Source organism: Cajanus cajan, chromosome 6 (genome assembly GCF_000230855.2).
Source record: "Cajanus cajan strain Asha chromosome 6, NIPB_CcT2T_4, whole genome shotgun sequence".
Classification (NCBI taxonomy): Eukaryota; Viridiplantae; Streptophyta; class Magnoliopsida; order Fabales; family Fabaceae; genus Cajanus; species Cajanus cajan.
This window is the reverse complement of record NC_138522.1, coordinates 19,575,482-19,594,205: the sequence shown is the minus strand read 5'-3', so window position 1 is coordinate 19,594,205 and position 18,724 is coordinate 19,575,482. Positions and strand designations below refer to the sequence as shown.

Here is an 18,724-nt window from a genome sequence, read left to right as displayed (position 1 = left end):
TGCATATTGATTAAATGATCTTCCCGAGCCGTCTTTCGGTTTTCAGCTCGTGATGCTGCTTTGTCCTAACTTTTGCCTAAGTTACTTGAGATGTGTTCCCTAGCGGACCTTGCCCTAATTTTTGCACAGCCCCCTTAGTGGGTTTCCTGCCAGGCTTTTGTCTTTGCAGCATTTGTGATCATCTTTCATTCCTTCATTAAAGGGGGATACCCCTTGCGCTGATTTCATTTGGACTTTTATCCACAAGTCATGCCCAATTTGATTGATCTTTATGTGTTTTTTATTGCGTATTAAGCCATTGTTTCTGATGATGTCCTTATTTCAAATGTACTTGTTCATTTAAGGTTTGTTGACGATGCTTAGATAAAAGGGAGAAGAGAAATGAAGTAAAAAAGTGTATGGCATTAAAATAGAATTTTCAATTTACACGTGCCCCTTTAATAAAGCTCGAAGGCCCGGGCATGCCCCGAGTTCGTGATTCATACACAGAGAGATTAACCGAGGTTGCCCCCTAGAGAGGCATGGTTGACGATTAGTTGAACTACGTTAAGAACGCATTCCCACTTGCTTGAATGTGGGTGTTTCGACTTCGGAGTGAAACCTTTATGAATTCTTGCTTTCTAAAGGGAATACTCGAGCCACCTTTTGATTCCGACTCAGATAGACATTTCATATTTTTATATGTCCCTAACTTTTGCATAGGACGTATCCTATCGGGATTTTGATTCTTTTTTCTTCACCCTAATTTTTGCCTAACACGCCCTTTACGGGTTTTCATCCTAGCGGGTTTTTGTCATGCAATGCCTTTATTCTTTAATTGGTTTTGTCTTGTAATTCCCTAGAAGCAAGGATTCATCCATTATTGATCATTCCTCCTATCTCGACAATTTTCGTTTCCGCATGGGAAAGTCTTCGCGTTTGAATCATCGATTTGGGCGTGTGATGCCCCCAATTACTGATAAGTGTTTCCCGATTTGATGTATCAAGGTTCGCATTTGATTACAGTAATTTCCATTATCCGGCTAACACGCACAAATTAGATTTCCCTTTTTATTCTTATTTATTATTGTCGCCACCGGCCCGAAACGGGCTTTCGGCATTCGCGAAGGATGGTTGGACTCGTTTGTTTTTAAAAAACGTGGATTGCTAGAATGACTTATTCTCAAACTGAGACCTCGTCAAACGAGCAATTTTATTAAAAAGGCTCACCAATCCATATTAATCCCAAGCGGGACCCTCCATGGATTAATGGTTTTCGCAAAAGGAGGGTTCGTGGAGTCGCCACCAATGTTTTACTCAAAACATTGGAAAAAGGGATAAGGCAATTGATTTAAAAATCAACTTTGGCCACTACAACCAGAGTTGGGTAAGGGAGTCGGTTACGCGTGGGGAAGGTGTTAGCACCCCACGGCGCCCCTTTCGGGTTCCCTATGACAGATTATTTTTAAAAGAACAGTATAAAATTACTAAATTACCCCTATTTATTCTAAGCAATTATAAATTGACTATCTACATGATGACAGTTTAAATATGCACACAGAAAGCAGTAAAAGGAAGGATTGAAGGGAAACCTCTTGAAGCGTGCTTTTATATATTGCAAAGAACTGGGAAGCGTTTTGGCGTTCCCTCGCTCTACAAGCCCGCTCCTCGCTCTCCTAGAACAAAATTTTAACTAAGGGAATCAAAAAGATTTCCCCTCGACTAGGTTCGATCCTCAAGCAAAATGGCTCGGGGCTCAAGAACTTCGTCGGATCGACTCCCAGAGAGATTTCTAGGGCAGAACACTGCTCAAAAACCCCAGAATACTCAAGGAGGGAGTCAAAACTGAGTGAAAAAGTCTGGAATGACGTCCAATTGACGTCATATTTATAGGGAATAGGCGCAATACGGCCTACAGGGGCAATACGGCCGTATTGAAATTTTTGAACTTCAATACGGTCGTATTGAAGTTCAATACGGTCGTATTGAAATTCAAAAATTTCAATACGCCCGTATTGAGTTCGCTGCGGTTGTATTGAAGTGTCAATACGGTCGTATTGACTTCAGTACGACCGTATTGAAGTGTCAATACGGTCGTATTGACTTTAGTACGGCCGTATTGGGCTTTTTCCCTCCACTTCCTTATTTTGAGCTATTCTAAGACCTCTAGACCTACAGAGAACCCTCCTAGGGCCTTCGAGGAGTCCTTCTGGCTGATTATCCTTCAGTCTTCGAGAGTCTTCAAGCTTTATTTCCGACCCGGACAATTTTAGGGGTCTACAGCTGCCCCCCCTTTACTTAGTCGGACGGCCTTTTGGTGTATCGGCTGACAAGTAAAGGAGTTGACCCAATTGTCCGGGTATTGTGCCGACCTTCTGACTTGTAGCGTCTTCCGGTGGAAAAATGTTGAGTAGCCTCCCCAGGTGGGTGCATACCTCGGCGCTTCTGACATCCTCGGTAGCTGAGTTTACCTTCTCCAAGGTCAACTTCACTCGACGCCCGAGCCGGAAGTTGGACATCAACGCGCCTCTGATGACGATGATGGTTGAGTACCGCCTCTCCAGGCTTAGCTTCACTCTTTGTTCGAGCCGGAAGCTAAGTATCCTTGTGACGACGGTGAGCAGTATGAGTTTTGCCTCTCCAGGCCTAGTCTCGCTCTTTGTTCGAGCCGGAAACCAAGCACCTTTGTGACGACGGTGAGCAGTGTGAGTTTTGCCTCTCCAGGCCTTGCTTTGCTTGTTGCCCAAGCTGGAAGCTGTAAGTACCGTCTCTCCAGGCTTAGCTTCACTCTTCGTTTGAGCCGGAAGCTAAGTACCTTTGTGACAACGGTAAGTGGTGAGTACCCCTTTTCCAGAGATAGCTTCGCTCATTGCCCGAGCCGGAAGCTGCATACCTCCGTGTTTGTGACGACGGGGGTAGCGTGAATATCTCCTTTCCAGGGATTCGTGATGATTTTGTCTCCACAGTCCACGATGCTGCTTCGATGGTTGTTTTTTGATTTTGTGCCACTAAGGGCTGGATAACGCAGGGATCCGTCTAGGGGATGTGCAGTTACTCATAGGTTCTTGTGTCCCAACTTTCCATTGCGTAGTTGGTTCCCACTGGGGAATTTCTGATTCCTTTGGGTGCAGACACAAAGATGCTCTTTCTGATGTGAGCGGTGCCTTATGATTGGCTGACGTCCTTTCGACGTTGGTGGAGTATCCCGGTTATCCTTGTTCGGGTGTCTCTTTTGGTTTTCTGATTTTGCTGCCTCTGTGTAGGCTGTTATCCACTGGGGGATTTTGTCGTTGATTTTGATTAGCCTCTTCTATTAGGCGTATCAGCTTGACGTTCAATGATTGGCTGAGAGCCAGATTCCACTTGGGGAATGATTATTGATTTTTTTATTTTTTTTATTTTTTTCTCCTTCTACAGGGATGCCTCTTGAGTAGGCGACTGGGGATTTGGGGATTTTATGTATCCCAGAGTATTATTTAGGAAGCCTCTACAGGCTTAGCCTCACTCGACACTTGAGTTGGAGAGCTATCTTCACTGAGGAAGTTTAAGTCCTTCGACTTGGATATTCTGCTTGGGTGATCGTGCTTCCATTGGGAATGTCGTCGATCTTGCTTTGATAGCTCTTGCTGGGGATTTTGAGTCCAAGAGCGTGAGTTGAGGTTTCTCTGGGGAGTATTATTTCTGCGAGCCTCTCCAGGCTCAATTATTCTTTGATGTGGGGGATGAGGAGTATTGTTTCGGCAAGCCTCTCCAGGCTCAGTTATTCTGTGCAAACTGATTGTTGGGTTTTCTGTATCCTTGCCTTTTTATTTTTTGGCTTTTTCTGTATTTTGCCTTTTTTTTATGTTTTTGGCTTTTGCTGTACAGAATTTAAATTGCTAGAGAATTTTGAATTCAAAAGTGGCAAATTTCATTAAAAATGAATTTGTACAAGAAAAATTTGAGAAATGGGGCTAAGCCCAACCAAACTAGTACATGAAAAAGCAATAAAACAGAAGCCAGTCTTCACTCCTCTGCTGGCGGGTCCTGTGGCGAGTCCGGGAAGCGGCGATGCATCCAGACGGAGAGGTTGTCGAACCCCTGCACCAAGGTATCTAGTCGAGCATCGGTACTCTGCTGCCATGTACCGACACTATGCTGAAAAGCATCGAATCGCGTGTCGATGCTCTGCTGAAAAGCATCGAATCGCGTGTCAATGCTCTGCTGCAGTGTGTCGAAGCGGGCGTCAAAGTATCCCCTGTCCGACCGTGACGTGCTAGCCTCTGGCTGCGGGGTGTCGCCTCCCTCAAAGTCGAGGTTGTTGAGGAGGTCGTCGAAGGTCTCGAGGCCATCTACTCGCACAAACCCCCCTCCTGGCGATCTAGCGATGATCTTCATGTTAATCAGGGTGGAGGCACCAATCAACTTTGGCGCCAATGCCCCTGGCTCTGCACCATCGGGACATCCCCATGTCTCCGCCAGCTGTGAGAGGAGTGGGGCAACCAAGATGTACCCCTGTCTGGACTCTCCTCCCTCTCGTACTCCAAACTTCTTCACGTGCTCAAGGAAGAAATATCCAGGATTGGCCTTCCGGCCGGTGGCCATGCAATATAAGGCCAGCAGATCCGGTCGTGTAATCGACTCCTGACTCTTGGACCTGCCATGAATAGTACTGGTGAGGATCTTGTGACAGATCCTAAGAGCAGTCGGGAGCCGGGAGCCCTTCACCCCTGAATGATAATCCCGTCGGCCAGTGAGCAAACTCCACATCTCAACCGGAGTCCACTGATCAGGCCACTCGCATATGGCATCTCGGAATGCCAGCTGATCAGTGCGGCTGAAAAACCCTGCCTGGACGTTGAACTCGTCCAACGTCAGCGTGCGGTATCCTTCATTCATCCAGAAATCCACCGCGCAAACATCCTCCCCATAGCTGTTAGTCGACTCCGTGACGCCGACTGTAGCCAAGAACTCCTTCGTGGCCGTCAAATATAGCTGGGATGGTGGATTAAGGACAAATCCCCATCCTATGGCGTCGAAGTAGTTCCTGACATCATTCTCCAAGCCCACTGCTTGGAGAAGCTCAAAATCGAGCACTCTTGACGGCTCGATGGTGAACGTCTCTATAAGCTGTAGCCGGTCCCGGTGTCGATCTGTCATTACACGTCTGGCTGGGGCTCTCTGCCTTTTGCGAGAAGATTCTGCCATTTCCGATAATCTCTGTAGGAATGCACTCACAAGCAAGGAATGTGGAGAATGAAGAAAGGTATGCAAAATGAGGGAGGGGAAGTCTTTATTTATAAGCAGAATTCCGCCAATACGGCCCGTATTGGATTCAATACGGCCGTATTGGCCTGTCCGTTGATGTACAAAGTTTACAATCAATACGGACCGTATTGGATTGAATACGACCGTATTGGGGTTTAGTACGGGCGTACTGGATCTTAATACGCCCGTATTGGAGTTGAAACGTTGTTCTTAACGTTAACTCCAATACGACCGTATTAATACCAATACGGGCGTATTGGATTTTTCTGGTTTATGATTTTTTTTTTTTTTTTTTTTTTTTTTTTTTAAATAAACAGAGAATAAGTGATCTTCTAGTACACCTATCATCTGTATGCATGTATGCAAATGAGATGCACCTAATTCTATTTGATTCAGTTTTTCAAAAGAATTAATCGATGCGTTCTTTGTTTGGATTTTGCCATTCCTCCAGACAGACTGTGCTTTGCCAATTTCTGTAACCGAGGAACGATGTGTATTTTGATTTTTGGTGTTATCAACCAAATGATTCTCCCTTCCTTTAGAAGATGTGTCAACCCTCCTATTGACCACTATATCTCCATGTTTCCACTAGATTATTCAAAAATCGTTGGGGACAAGAGAGAAAAGAAGGAAAAGGTATATTTTTCAAAAGTTTGTGTTTTAGAGGGGATTGTTTTATTTTTGAAAAACGGATTTTGTAAGAATGGCTGGCCAATGGCAGGCTTATTGTGTTTAGGTTTGTTCGATTAAACATTTATGAAGTTAAGCACATCTTCTTTATTAATGATTGTGCTTTGACAACTTGGATAGCTTTTCTTGAGCTCCTTGTTGAATTCAATTGATGGTACCATCACGGATTTATTTTGTTCCCTTTTTTGACGGCCCTAACTTTTGCCTAAAACACCCATTTGTGATGTCTTAGCGGGCTTTTGTTTTTGTTCATTATTTTGTAACCCTAATTTTTGCCTAGGTCACCCTTTTGTGGGATTCCTAGCGGGTCTTTTGCTCTTATTTTTGCGCAGTCCCCTTTTTGGGTTTTCTGCCGAGCTTATCATCTTTAGGATTTCTTTATCCATGATGGCACTTATTGATGCCAAGAAAAGGTGCTCCAAGCTGTCATGCACATTTCCACATAAAAATGATGCGGGTTTATTGATTATTAAGACGATTTTAACCTCACTTATGTTCGTTCAAACAGGGTTAAATAATGTGGTCTAGAACTTTATTGTAAGCAAGAAAAGAATCAATAAGAAATTAATGAAGAATGATTTTATTATAATCATGATGGAAACATGTGCCCTATCGAGGCTCGGGGGTCGGGCTGTCCCCGAGGAGTGATCTCTAATAGTCACTGAACTTACACATCCCTATTAGAAGGAAAAGGACACTTGATGACGACAACTGGCCTTGATGTTTGTGAACCAGCCTTCTTAAAGATCTGGCTTAAAGAACGTTGAGGAGGATCTTGATTCCTCTTCGTTCTTTGATCTTTAACAGGGTTGTATCCTAACCCTTGTTTCCCCGGATTGTCCTTGATAATAGGTAGCTCCGGGATTCCTTGGGAGTACTTGCCCAATCCTTGTCCTGGCAAGTATCCGTTCTTTGTGAGCATATGGGCTACCTTCTTCATTTCTCGGGGAAACGTTTCAACATTGGCAATTTCCAATGCTTGGAAGGCGATTTCCAAAGCTTCCTCTGCTGCATCCACATAAGGTATGTTGGATGGCTTGCTGATGAGTATGTCATCTTCAGCTTGTACAGTCACCAGTTTGTCACCCACAATGAATTTGACTTTTTGGTGGAGCGTAGAGGGTACAGCTTTCGCATCATGAATCCAAGGTCGGCCTAGGAGACAGCTGTATGCAGGAGTAATATCCATCACTTGGAATTCGACGTTGAAGATGGTAGGTCCAATTTGGATTGGAAGATTGACTTCTCCCACCACTTCTCTTTTAGAACCGTCGAAAGCTCGAACGATCATGTTACTCGGGCGCATTTGGACTCCCTTGATTGCCACTTGATCAAGAGTTCTTTTGGGCATCACATTCAAGGAAGATCCGTTATCTACCAAGACTTTTGCGATGTGGTACTCCTTGCACTTTACAGAGATGTGCAAGGGTTTGTTGTGATTAGGTCCCTCAGCGGGGATTTCTTCATCGGTGAAAGTGAGGTGATCATTAGCCGTGATGTGGCTAACAATTCCCTCAAACTTGTCTTGGGAGATGGTATGCGACACATATGCCTCGTTCAAGACCTTCAACAGAGCTTGCCGATGCGGTTCGGAGCTTAGGATCAACGACAACAAAGTGATCTTTGCTGGTGTCTTGTGAAGTTGATCCACGATGGAGTACTCGCTTTGTTTGATGAATTTTAACAACTCATCAGTCTCCTCCTCGGATTCTCTATCTTCCTCGGTTTTCTCCTTTTCTTTTCCTTTACTCTTGGGAGCTTTATCGTGCAGATCTTCGGGAGAGTAGATCCTGCCACTCCTAGTCATGCCCCCAAGTCCAGCGATGTTGGAGATGTCGCTGTCGGCAGAAGAATGGACGTCGTATGTCCATGGCACAGCCTTATTTGTTTTGTAGGGGAAAGGCCTTGGAGCGATGATCCTTAACGGTGTCGGACCTTCCCTTTCGTCTGTCTTGATTACCAACAACGGAGTCGCCGTGTGCTTGCTTGGTGCAGTTGTTGGTTTGCATTTAATGACCAATGGCGTGCGATCCATTCTGAACATACGCATCGATTATTTCTTTCTTTTTATTAATATTTATTATTAAATTACCGGGAGAGATAAATGCAAATGAATGACTATGAAATGCAAAGGCAATAAATCTCAAAAATACTGTTTTATTCATTAAAGAAAGTGTACAACTTTATACAATGCTTTGAAGCAATTTTTTACAATAAGAGAAAAGCCGGTAAAAACCCACAGGCGGGTTCATGTTTCTTTGCCACTCATCTTCGGCTTCCTCGACGTGACGACCCATTGCTTTAATCTGTGTATGGACCGCTTGGCTCATATCGTCACTGATTTTCTGAGCCTCTTTCGCTTTCTGAGTATAGTAGTTGATCATGGCCTATAGCTCATTAAGCTCGTCTTCGGCTCGATCCTTCTCCTCTCGGAGTCTAGCCATTTGTGCTAGTCCCTCCCTTTCCTTTTTGCGGAAAATGGAAAGGTTTGCGGCTTGTTGTTGAGCAACTTCCCGCCATTGTTGTGCATCGGATCGAGTCAAGAGCAGATCGTCTTGCATGTTCTTGATCAACTGCGCCTGCCTTGCATGTTCGGCTTCAAGGTATGCTATCTTTGCGTTGATTTCTTGGAGTTGACTACTCGGTTCAACCTTTGGCATTTTGGATGCCCGAGTAGTCTCCTCGTTGAGGTTAGCACACTCATCCTTGAGCCGCTCTATCTCGTGGTCTTTTTTCTTGCATTGCCTTTGAAGACCATCAATAGTAAAACTGGATTCTTCATTTTTTTCTTCAAGAAATCTCATTTGAGCTTCCATACTTTCCAGCTTTTTGGTCAAGGCGTCGACTTGTTCTTGCATTAACCTCCTTGTGGTTGTGGTTGCGCAAGGGGTGGATGGTTGAGACACCCCTCTCTCGTTCCTCCATATCTCATAGTCGGTGGAGGCGGATACCCGAGGCTTTCCAAGCTCTCGATCTCCCTCATAGATTGGTTTCTCCCACGCTCTAATGACGGCGTGTGTGACACCCTCTACCCCAACATGATTACTTAATAAGCATTAACTATATTAAAAAAAATATATTAGAGTGATAATAAATATCATAAGGTAGAAGATGCACATTCGTAATTAACATTTATACCAAACTCAAGAAGTCATAATAAAACAAAGATTATAAATTAATCCCAGTAAAGGTGGCAGTGCCTCCTAGTTAGGAATCAATTTATAATAATTTTTTATTTATATCATACAAATATATTTAAATTTCAAAAGAAGGAAAATAAAACATTATTATCCCAGAAAGAAGCCTAGCTAAGCCCGATGTCACATCCTATCAGAGCATGCCCACTTAAGCCTCTAGACTTCATTACCAACATCCTCATGATTAAGATTACCTGCAACATAAATTTAAACATATACAAGAATAACAAGAGGAGTGAGAAACTTCTCACTTAGTTGCAGGTATAGAAATAAAAGTTAAATAGCACACACACATACAATATAATCAATATCATATATATATATATATGTACATTTATAAATCATGCAATGATTTTATTGACTCGACTCACAAAATGCATGCATGTGGCGCCATACGGAAGTTTCAGAATTTATCACTGGTGACCCAAAGGTACACCTATCACTGGTGTTCATACACCTCGTTAGCATGTTACATCACTGGTGTCCCGAAGGCACACCTATCACTGGTGTTCATACACCTTGTTAGCATCACTGGTATGCGGCCTCAGCGGCACACCTGGAATAATATATGCATATGATGCATGTCATACATTCATAGACTCAACATTTAGCATATTACACATATAAGATTCATATTTCATAATTATGATTTATTTTATTAATCCAACTTTAATAGTCCAATAGTCCAACGGTCCAATGGTCCAATCAGTCCAATAGTCCTACGGTCCAATAGTTCAACAGTTCAATGGTCCATTCATGGATCATAGGTCACAAGTCATGAGTACATATTTCATACAGTCATATCCTCATAGGTCCGCACAGGTCTCATATATACTTCATATACTCAAGTCATAATAAGATCTTCATAAGTTCGTATAGGTATTTTTATTTTAAAACTTATTCATTTTTAACATCAATTACATATTTATTAATTAATAGGAGGCTTAGCCTTCCATATCTTTATTAATAAACAATTTATTTATTTTTCTTTTATAAAAATAGTATAGTTATTATTTACTACAGACAAGAAATCAAGTAATATAAAAAGCAAAGCACATTAATAACAATATTTCATACAAACAACAGACATAAGATCGGGAGCCAATCTACAAACAACTATTTAACGATTACTCCCACACCCCCAAGCGAGGTTTCCCACTCCCCCCCCCTTACCTGGATATACAGAAATTTGGGCAGAATCTCGCTAAAACTTAGAGCAGAACTTCTTCTCCTAGGCTCCTTCAGTCTAAGCAGAACGTAGAGAGAAAAATTACAAGAGAAGAGAAATGAGAAGTGTTTTTAGGGAGGTTCTGAAATGAAGAATTGAGGGGCTATTTATAGCCTTCAAAAGACATTAAAATATAAGGAAATTAGGTTTAGTGGATGAGTTAGTGGTGGTAGTGGAGGAGTTAGTGGTGATGGTGGATGGTTAGTGGAGTTTAGTGGACACGTCCTTTGGCACTCCCATTTTGACCTTCTAGAAGACTGAATTTGGTCACGAGGTCTTCATGAAAGTTTTAGCCGTGGCTGTTATATTTTCAGTCGTTTTGGAATCACCGAAAAAGGAGATCTATAACTCCAGATATGACTGTTTTAGTGAACAGGGGTCAGGCTGCCAGCGTGAGTCAAAGCTGTTGCGGTGTTTAGAATATTTAACATGGTAGATGAAGGAATTTGAAAATGGTTTCTTCATAACAGTTATACTATTTTCTCTTAGCTTTCCATTGATACAAAGTTTGCATCATTTGGACAACCACAGACCGAGTTATGCCCCAAAAACCGAGGCTTGCCAGTCAGCCCTGCGAAAACGATTTTAACAAAAAGAAAGTTTTTCAACTATTTAATTAAGTCCATTAACACACCTATCTTTCTAAAACCTACAATTAATCATAAATGGAGTGTAAATTAGCTACAATTGAAATAAAAGATAATCCTCAAATTATGACCAAATACTATGTAATAATAATAATAATAATAGTAATTACCATTTTGAAAATTGGGATGTTACAATACTTCCCCCCTTTTAAGAAATTCGTCCTCGAATTTCCGCAACGAAGAGGTTTGACTATGACTTGTTCAAGATTTCTAAACTTCCTAGGAAAACCCACAACAAGGTCTAGACACATTATCTCATTTCCAAATAGGAACATCTAAAGGCTACAAAAGTCCTAAAGGCTTCTGATGTTTTGTCTCAGACTTATACTATACTAAATATGAGTACACACCATCCTCTATTCCTCTCTACACTTAAGGCCACCAAAATATCTTTTTAAGATTTTGGTACATCTTAGTGATTTCTGGATGGATACTAAGAATACTCTTATGTCCTTCTTCTAGGATTGCTTTATTAAACTCTAGCACACTATGAATGTACAACCTATCCTTAAATCTTAAAATTCCATCCACTCCAAATTTAAACTCACTCTCCATACCTTAATTCAACTTCTCTACTTCTATTCTCATCTTAGACCATCACGCTTCTGCTGCGCCACTATGATACATTTTAGTAACTCCTAAATAAATGTGAAGAGTTCTTATGTCCTTTCAAGTTTACTTAGCATTCAAATTTGCTCCTTAAAACAATATTGATTCTACTCAGAAATGATTATACGTACTACTACCAATCTTCTCTATTTGATTCCCTAAGAAAGGATCTAACTCCTAGGCTTCTCTAATCTTATCCATTAATTTACTAGTCACTTTAAATATAATCAATTCAATTCTCCTAAGGATAATCTCAAACACCAATCATAAGTCTTAAATTCTTCAATCAAATCCAACCCTTAAATCATCAAAAGTGATATATCAAAGATCAACATAATTAAGGCGTCTGTCACAATATTAAGATTATTTCTAAAGATTAACCACCTAAGCGTAAGTTCACTACATGTACATATCAGATCTCTAATTTCACCACTCCATTTACACCCAAGTTAAACTCTTATTCATCACTTTATCTTATAGCCTCATATCTTATCACCAAATGAATCAACTAATTATGCTTTTCCAATTTCTTTCAAGAATTCACTTGTTACTCAAGTCATACCTAGTTTCACACTACTAGGAGTAATCTAAAAAAAATCCATTTCTCTAATCATAAAGGAAGATAAATATAAAGGTTTACTACTCAAAACATCGGTTGCCATAATGGCTTGGCCGAATAATCAATAAGATCAAAATCTTATTTCTCAACGAATTCTAACTATTCCTTTTGGTTAATAGATATTTAAAGCTATTATGATCGCTAAATACCTCAAGCTTAGAATCATATACGTAGTGTTTTCAAATCTTAGTATTCATATTAAAACTGCTAACTCAAAGTTATGGGTAAAGTAATTCCTCTCATGAATTTTCAGTTGCCTAGAATCATAAGCTTCTACCTTTCTTCTTGCCACAACACTCTTCCTGATCCTATCTTTAGAAGCATAACTATATACCACAAAAGTCTTTGTTAACATCTAGTAGTATTAACACTAGCCAATTCTTCCTTAATAGTTTGAAAACTACCTTCTCCTTTGTTATGCACACAAAGGCAACTTTTTCTTAGTCAATCCAGTCAAAGGTAATACTAAGCGACCTAGAGAAGTAAGCGATAAAATGTTTTAGGTACTTAAAATAAACATAGGTCCAGAAATTCCTAATATGGGTTAGCCTTTCAAACTACTGTTGAATTCATGGGTAGGCAAACGACAACTTAGTGAACTGAAACGTCTTAGTAGCTAGAGGAAAAGAAAGCAAAAGCGATTCCTGTAGTAGAGGCGAGTGAAATGAGAGTAGCCTAAACCTCTAACTGCTACCTTAGACATTTACTTAATAAATCTCCTATAAATTATCCTAAGAAAACTCTTAATTTTACTAATTGAATTAGGTATCTCTCACTTAAGAACAACTTCTACCTTAGATAGCTCTATGTTATACCTTCGCAAGAAATTACATAGCCTAGAACACTCACCTCATACAATCAAAATCATAATCTAGCTAAGTTTATCTTAGATATATCTTCACACTTAACTCTAATATGATGGTATCACATCCTAAGGTCAAAACCTCTCATTAACACACAAATATCCACTAATTGATCCATAAGGTCACATACTTGCATATCAATTCATATTAGAATACCTCTTTCACATATATCATCCCTAAATATGTATGAATTTATCACCATGAACCAATCATATCATTTGAATCAACCTTTCAGTGACCAGACCTTAAAACATCATCAAATCTATTTTTATCCTTGTTATGCCTAAAATCTCAAAAATATCATGATAGCATATATCTACCTGACACACAGAGTTATACTCATCCAAATGATCTCAAACCTATCTCAAACGAAAGGTAAATGAATAAGCTACAATTCTTATGAAGGCATAAGATTTCAAAAAGATCACCTTCCTAACTAAAAATTCAGAAATCATTTCAAGTATATTCAGCTCTTATAACTAAACTTCTGATCACCAAAGTAGTCATAACCAAGGTTCTAGACCTCTGTTTTATCTTATTCTAGTTCCATTGGAAAAATAATATCCCAAGCCACAATTCTCATGAAGACCACAAAATCTGAGTCTGTCATATGATACTCATACTAGCACAACAGAATTTCAACGAAAATAATCCCCATATCATAAAGCAGTAGTGTACTAACATTTCACAAAATACCTCAACCATTTCAAATTCACTCCTTCCCACCTTAACTCATATTCAAGTTTTTCATTACAAATCCTAGACCAAAACAGCTCACAAAGGACTTAGAGAATAAAATTCACATACTACCTCAACCATAAAAGTTAACATGCAAGCACCAACACTCAAGGAACGTACCAATCTCTCATCAAAATATCAAAACTCCAATTCTCAAATATAACCTCCTTGGATTCAACCACTACTACTATAGATTCCTAACTTCCATTAACCGTAAACTATTGAAAAATCATCCAAATCTAAGGTCTCAATAATTTCTAGTTGATTATCAAGGCTTTGTCCGTACTATTGGTACATAAGCTCACCATACGAGTGATACTACTCAATCACTACTTCTTACGTAAGCAAAAAGTATCAAACAAATAAGCAATTATGAAAAGATCAATCAAAAATAGCATCATCAATTTATATCATGTCTATCAGACAAATCCTGAGAATACAATACATACAAATAAATAAATAAGAACATAATTAATCATCACATTAGCACATCAATCATCTCATCACATTATTAATCTACCAAACAAGCATAGTAGACTCATAACTCACGGCCGATTGGATCGGCCTGCTCTGATACCACTAAATGTGACACCCTCTACCCCAACATAATTACTTAATAAGCATTAACTATATTAAAAAAAATATATTAGAGTGATAATAAATATCATAAGGTAGAAGATGCACATTCGTAATTAACATTTATACCAAACTCAAGAAGTCATAATAAAACAAAGATTATAAATTAATCCCAGTAAAGGTGGCAGTGCCTCCTAGTTAGGAATCAATTTATAATAATTTTTTATTTATATCATACAAATATATTTAAATTTCAAAAGAAGGAAAATAAAACATTATTATCCCAGAAAGAAGCCTAGCTAAGCCCGATGTCACATCCTATCAGAGCATGCCCACTTAAGCCTCTAGACTTCATTACCAACATCCTCATGATTAAGATTACCTGCAACATAAATTTAAACATATACAAGAATAACAAGAGGAGTGAGAAACTTCTCACTTAGTTGCAGGTATAGAAATAAAAGTTAAATAGCACACACACATACAATATAATCAATATCATATATATATATATATATGTACATTTATAAATCATGCAATGATTTTATTGACTCGACTCACAAAATGCATGCATGTGGCGCCATACGGAAGTTTCAGAATTTATCACTGGTGACCCAAAGGTACACCTATCACTGGTGTTCATACACCTCGTTAGCATGTTACATCACTGGTGTCCCGAAGGCACACCTATCACTGGTGTTCATACACCTTGTTAGCATCACTGGTATGCGGCCTCAGCGGCACACCTGGAATAATATATGCATATGATGCATGTCATACATTCATAGACTCAACATTTAGCATATTACACATATAAGATTCATATTTCATAATTATGATTTATTTTATTAATCCAACTTTAATAGTCCAATAGTCCAACGGTCCAATGGTCCAATCAGTCCAATAGTCCTACGGTCCAATAGTTCAACAGTTCAATGGTCCATTCATGGATCATAGGTCACAAGTCATGAGTACATATTTCATACAGTCATATCCTCATAGGTCCGCACAGGTCTCATATATACTTCATATACTCAAGTCATAATAAGATCTTCATAAGTTCGTATAGGTATTTTTATTTTAAAACTTATTCATTTTTAACATCAATTACATATTTATTAATTAATAGGAGGCTTAGCCTTCCATATCTTTATTAATAAACAATTTATTTATTTTTCTTTTATAAAAATAGTATAGTTATTATTTACTACAGACAAGAAATCAAGTAATATAAAAAGCAAAGCACATTAATAACAATATTTCATACAAACAACAGACATAAGATCGGGAGCCAATCTACAAACAACTATTTAACGATTACTCCCACACCCCCAAGCGAGGTTTCCCACTCCCCCCCCTTACCTGGATATACAGAAATTTGGGCAGAATCTCGCTAAAACTTAGAGCAGAACTTCTTCTCCTAGGCTCCTTCAGTCTAAGCAGAACGTAGAGAGAAAAATTACAAGAGAAGAGAAATGAGAAGTGTTTTTAGGGAGGTTCTGAAATGAAGAATTGAGGGGCTATTTATAGCCTTCAAAAGACATTAAAATATAAGGAAATTAGGTTTAGTGGATGAGTTAGTGGTGGTAGTGGAGGAGTTAGTGGTGATGGTGGATGGTTAGTGGAGTTTAGTGGACACGTCCTTTGGCACTCCCATTTTGACCTTCTAGAAGACTGAATTTGGTCACGAGGTCTTCATGAAAGTTTTAGCCGTGGCTGTTATATTTTCAGTCGTTTTGGAATCACCGAAAAAGGAGATCTATAACTCCAGATATGACTGTTTTAGTGAACAGGGGTCAGGCTGCCAGCGTGAGTCAAAGCTGTTGCGGTGTTTAGAATATTTAACATGGTAGATGAAGGAATTTGAAAATGGTTTCTTCATAACAGTTATACTATTTTCTCTTAGCTTTCCATTGATACAAAGTTTGCATCATTTGGACAACCACAGACCGAGTTATGCCCCAAAAACCGAGGCTTGCCAGTCAGCCCTGCGAAAACGATTTTAACAAAAAGAAAGTTTTTCAACTATTTAATTAAGTCCATTAACACACCTATCTTTCTAAAACCTACAATTAATCATAAATGGAGTGTAAATTAGCTACAATTGAAATAAAAGATAATCCTCAAATTATGACCAAATACTATGTAATAATAATAATAATAATAGTAATTACCATTTTGAAAATTGGGATGTTACAGCGTGCATGTCCCTCTGATGTTCGGAATCGAAGAAGAAACACAACCCTCCAAGCTCCTCTTTAGTAGGAACAATTTGAGTCCTCATGAGTTGCCTCATAGCCAATATAGGTGAATAAGTTATGCAACCTCTGAGGCCCATTAATGGTATGCTTGGATAATTGCCGCATCTTGTCAATACATTGTTTGGACGGAACCAAGGACAAACCCACGTGAAGTGCTCAATACTCCACTGTTCCATCTCTTCCTTCCACTCGGAAGCATACCGGCGACGTACGGGGATCTTCGAAAAACTTCTCAAAGGATCGGGCAAAGTCCCCATATGACTAGAGGCATAAAAGTGTGTGATGCCCCACACATACAACAAGGAGGTACAACATCGGATAGTTTTCCCTTGCTTCTGTTGAGATAGGCTGACAGAAAGCAAGGTGTCGGCAAGAATGGCAGGCACGGGACTCTTCATATGTACGTCCCAAGCGAAGAAGGCGTCCATGGCAGCATGGTCCACTGTGTTAGCGTGAAAGGGAAATAGGATCGTCCCAAACACAGCTAACGCAAGAGTCTTGTTGAAAGCTAACCAATCTCCCTCACTAGCCAAGGAAGAAAGGTGGTCTTCGATCATAGCAAGCTTCCAACCCTTGATACTGCCGTTCCCCACTAAAGCAGATAATCGTGGTGGTAGTTTGACCTGAGTGGCTACTCTCTCTACGGCCACATGGTTCCCCTGAAAAAAGGTAGACCCCAGCTGATTTAGGCCACCGTAACATGAGCTCGTACTCCTCTAGAGTAGGAACCAGGTCAAACTGGGGGAACTCAAAACAGTGCAGATCGGGACTCCAGAAATGAACCAATGCCCTCAGAAAAGCTGGATCCACACAAATCCTCATCAAATCGAGAACTCGCCCATAAGATTTTTCAAACTCGACGCGAGCCTCTCTTGACATCAAGGTACAGAGGTGATCCAACCTCTCAGCACGATATAATAGGAAGTCCACTTTCTTTAATGGCCTTTGCACCTCCCTAGACCTCTCCATAATCTACAATATAATGCATGATATGAGATGATGGTGATGAATATGCATGCATAGTGTTTATTTAACTAAGCAATATCATGTTTTTGGGATTTTCCTAATATGATGCATGATATTGCTTGGTTTGGGTAAATGTCATTATTTTTTTGATATTTTGTACCTTTTTGTATTTCTTGTATTTTTGGGTGAAAAGGAAAACTACCTATATGAATGCAATAAAGGTAGATGTTAACACCACGTACTAGAAGATCCTTATTTCTATTTATTTTTATTTTACTAGGGATGTTGTATGTTTAAAGAATGCAAATGTATGCTCATACAATGTCACATAAAAATGCACACACAATTCACTCATCCACGAACAGTCACGAGCAAATTACGAGGTAGGGGTCTCCTGCAGAAAAGTGCATATTCAAGGAGGATCTAACTGTTCTCACCAGTCCAAGGCCCCCAAGGTGCCCCCATTATAGGGACCCAATTCCTCTCGTCGTAGGTCGATGGAAAGCTCCAACGCACCGTCGGACTCAAGTTCATGGTTATCACCTTGAGTGATGTTTTCCGACAACGGTCTACGGGCACCTATAGACCCATTCGACAACCGGCCGTACTAACATCCACTCCCTATGGTTAATCACTCATGCCCCCGGGTATAGAGGGAACTGTTGTGTGCAAAGGTTTGTGTGCAGTTTTTATTTCAAACAATTGCGGAATTTAAACATACAACAGTTATTTAAAGCCATATAATAAAACATATTATAATACAAGCAAGGGGTAATGAAGTAGTTTTAACTATTATTTGTTAAAAATAATCTGTCACTAAATGGGACTGACTCTCGAGGCTTCCCCAGTGGAGTCGCCATCTGTCGCCACCGGCCCGAAACGGGCTTTCGGCATTCGCGAAGGATGGTTGGACTCGTTTGTTTTTAAAAAACGTGGATTGCTAGAATGACTTATTCTCAAACTGAGACCTCGTCAAACGAGCAATTTTATTAAAAAGGCTCACCAATCCATATCAATCCCAAGCGGGACCCTCCATGGATTAATGGTTTTCGCAAAAGGAGGGTTCGTGGAGTCGCCACCAATGTTTTACTCAAAACATTGGAA

The 18,724-nt window shown here is 39.9% G+C and overlaps 1 protein-coding gene across 2 annotated transcripts; it reads right to left on the bottom strand.

The window, feature by feature from the left end:
• Positions 1–3,389: 3,389 nt before the first annotated feature.
• Positions 3,390–17,696, bottom strand: LOC145958994 (uncharacterized). Of its 2 annotated transcripts, none has more exons than XM_083076846.1 (3): positions 15,756–17,696; positions 10,287–14,775; positions 3,390–9,307 (listed from the first exon to the last, which is right to left on the bottom strand). In XM_083076846.1, the coding sequence occupies exon 3, from the start codon at positions 5,164–5,166 to the stop codon at positions 3,985–3,987; it is 1,182 nt and encodes a 393-aa protein (XP_082932972.1). In that variant the 5' UTR covers positions 5,167–9,307; positions 10,287–14,775; positions 15,756–17,696; the 3' UTR covers positions 3,390–3,984. The 2 variants fall into 2 exon arrangements, with proteins under 2 accessions (XP_082932972.1, XP_082932971.1); XM_083076845.1 differs by having other exon boundaries at positions 5,166–9,307; positions 15,756–17,690.
• Between the last annotated feature and the right edge of the window lie 1,028 nt (positions 17,697–18,724).

What these genes read in the sequence shown, in the direction of transcription:
- LOC145958994 (XM_083076845.1), bottom strand. Translation starts at nt 7,966, where the DNA reads ATGCGTATGTTCAGAATGGATCGCACGCCATTGGTCATTAAATGCAAA.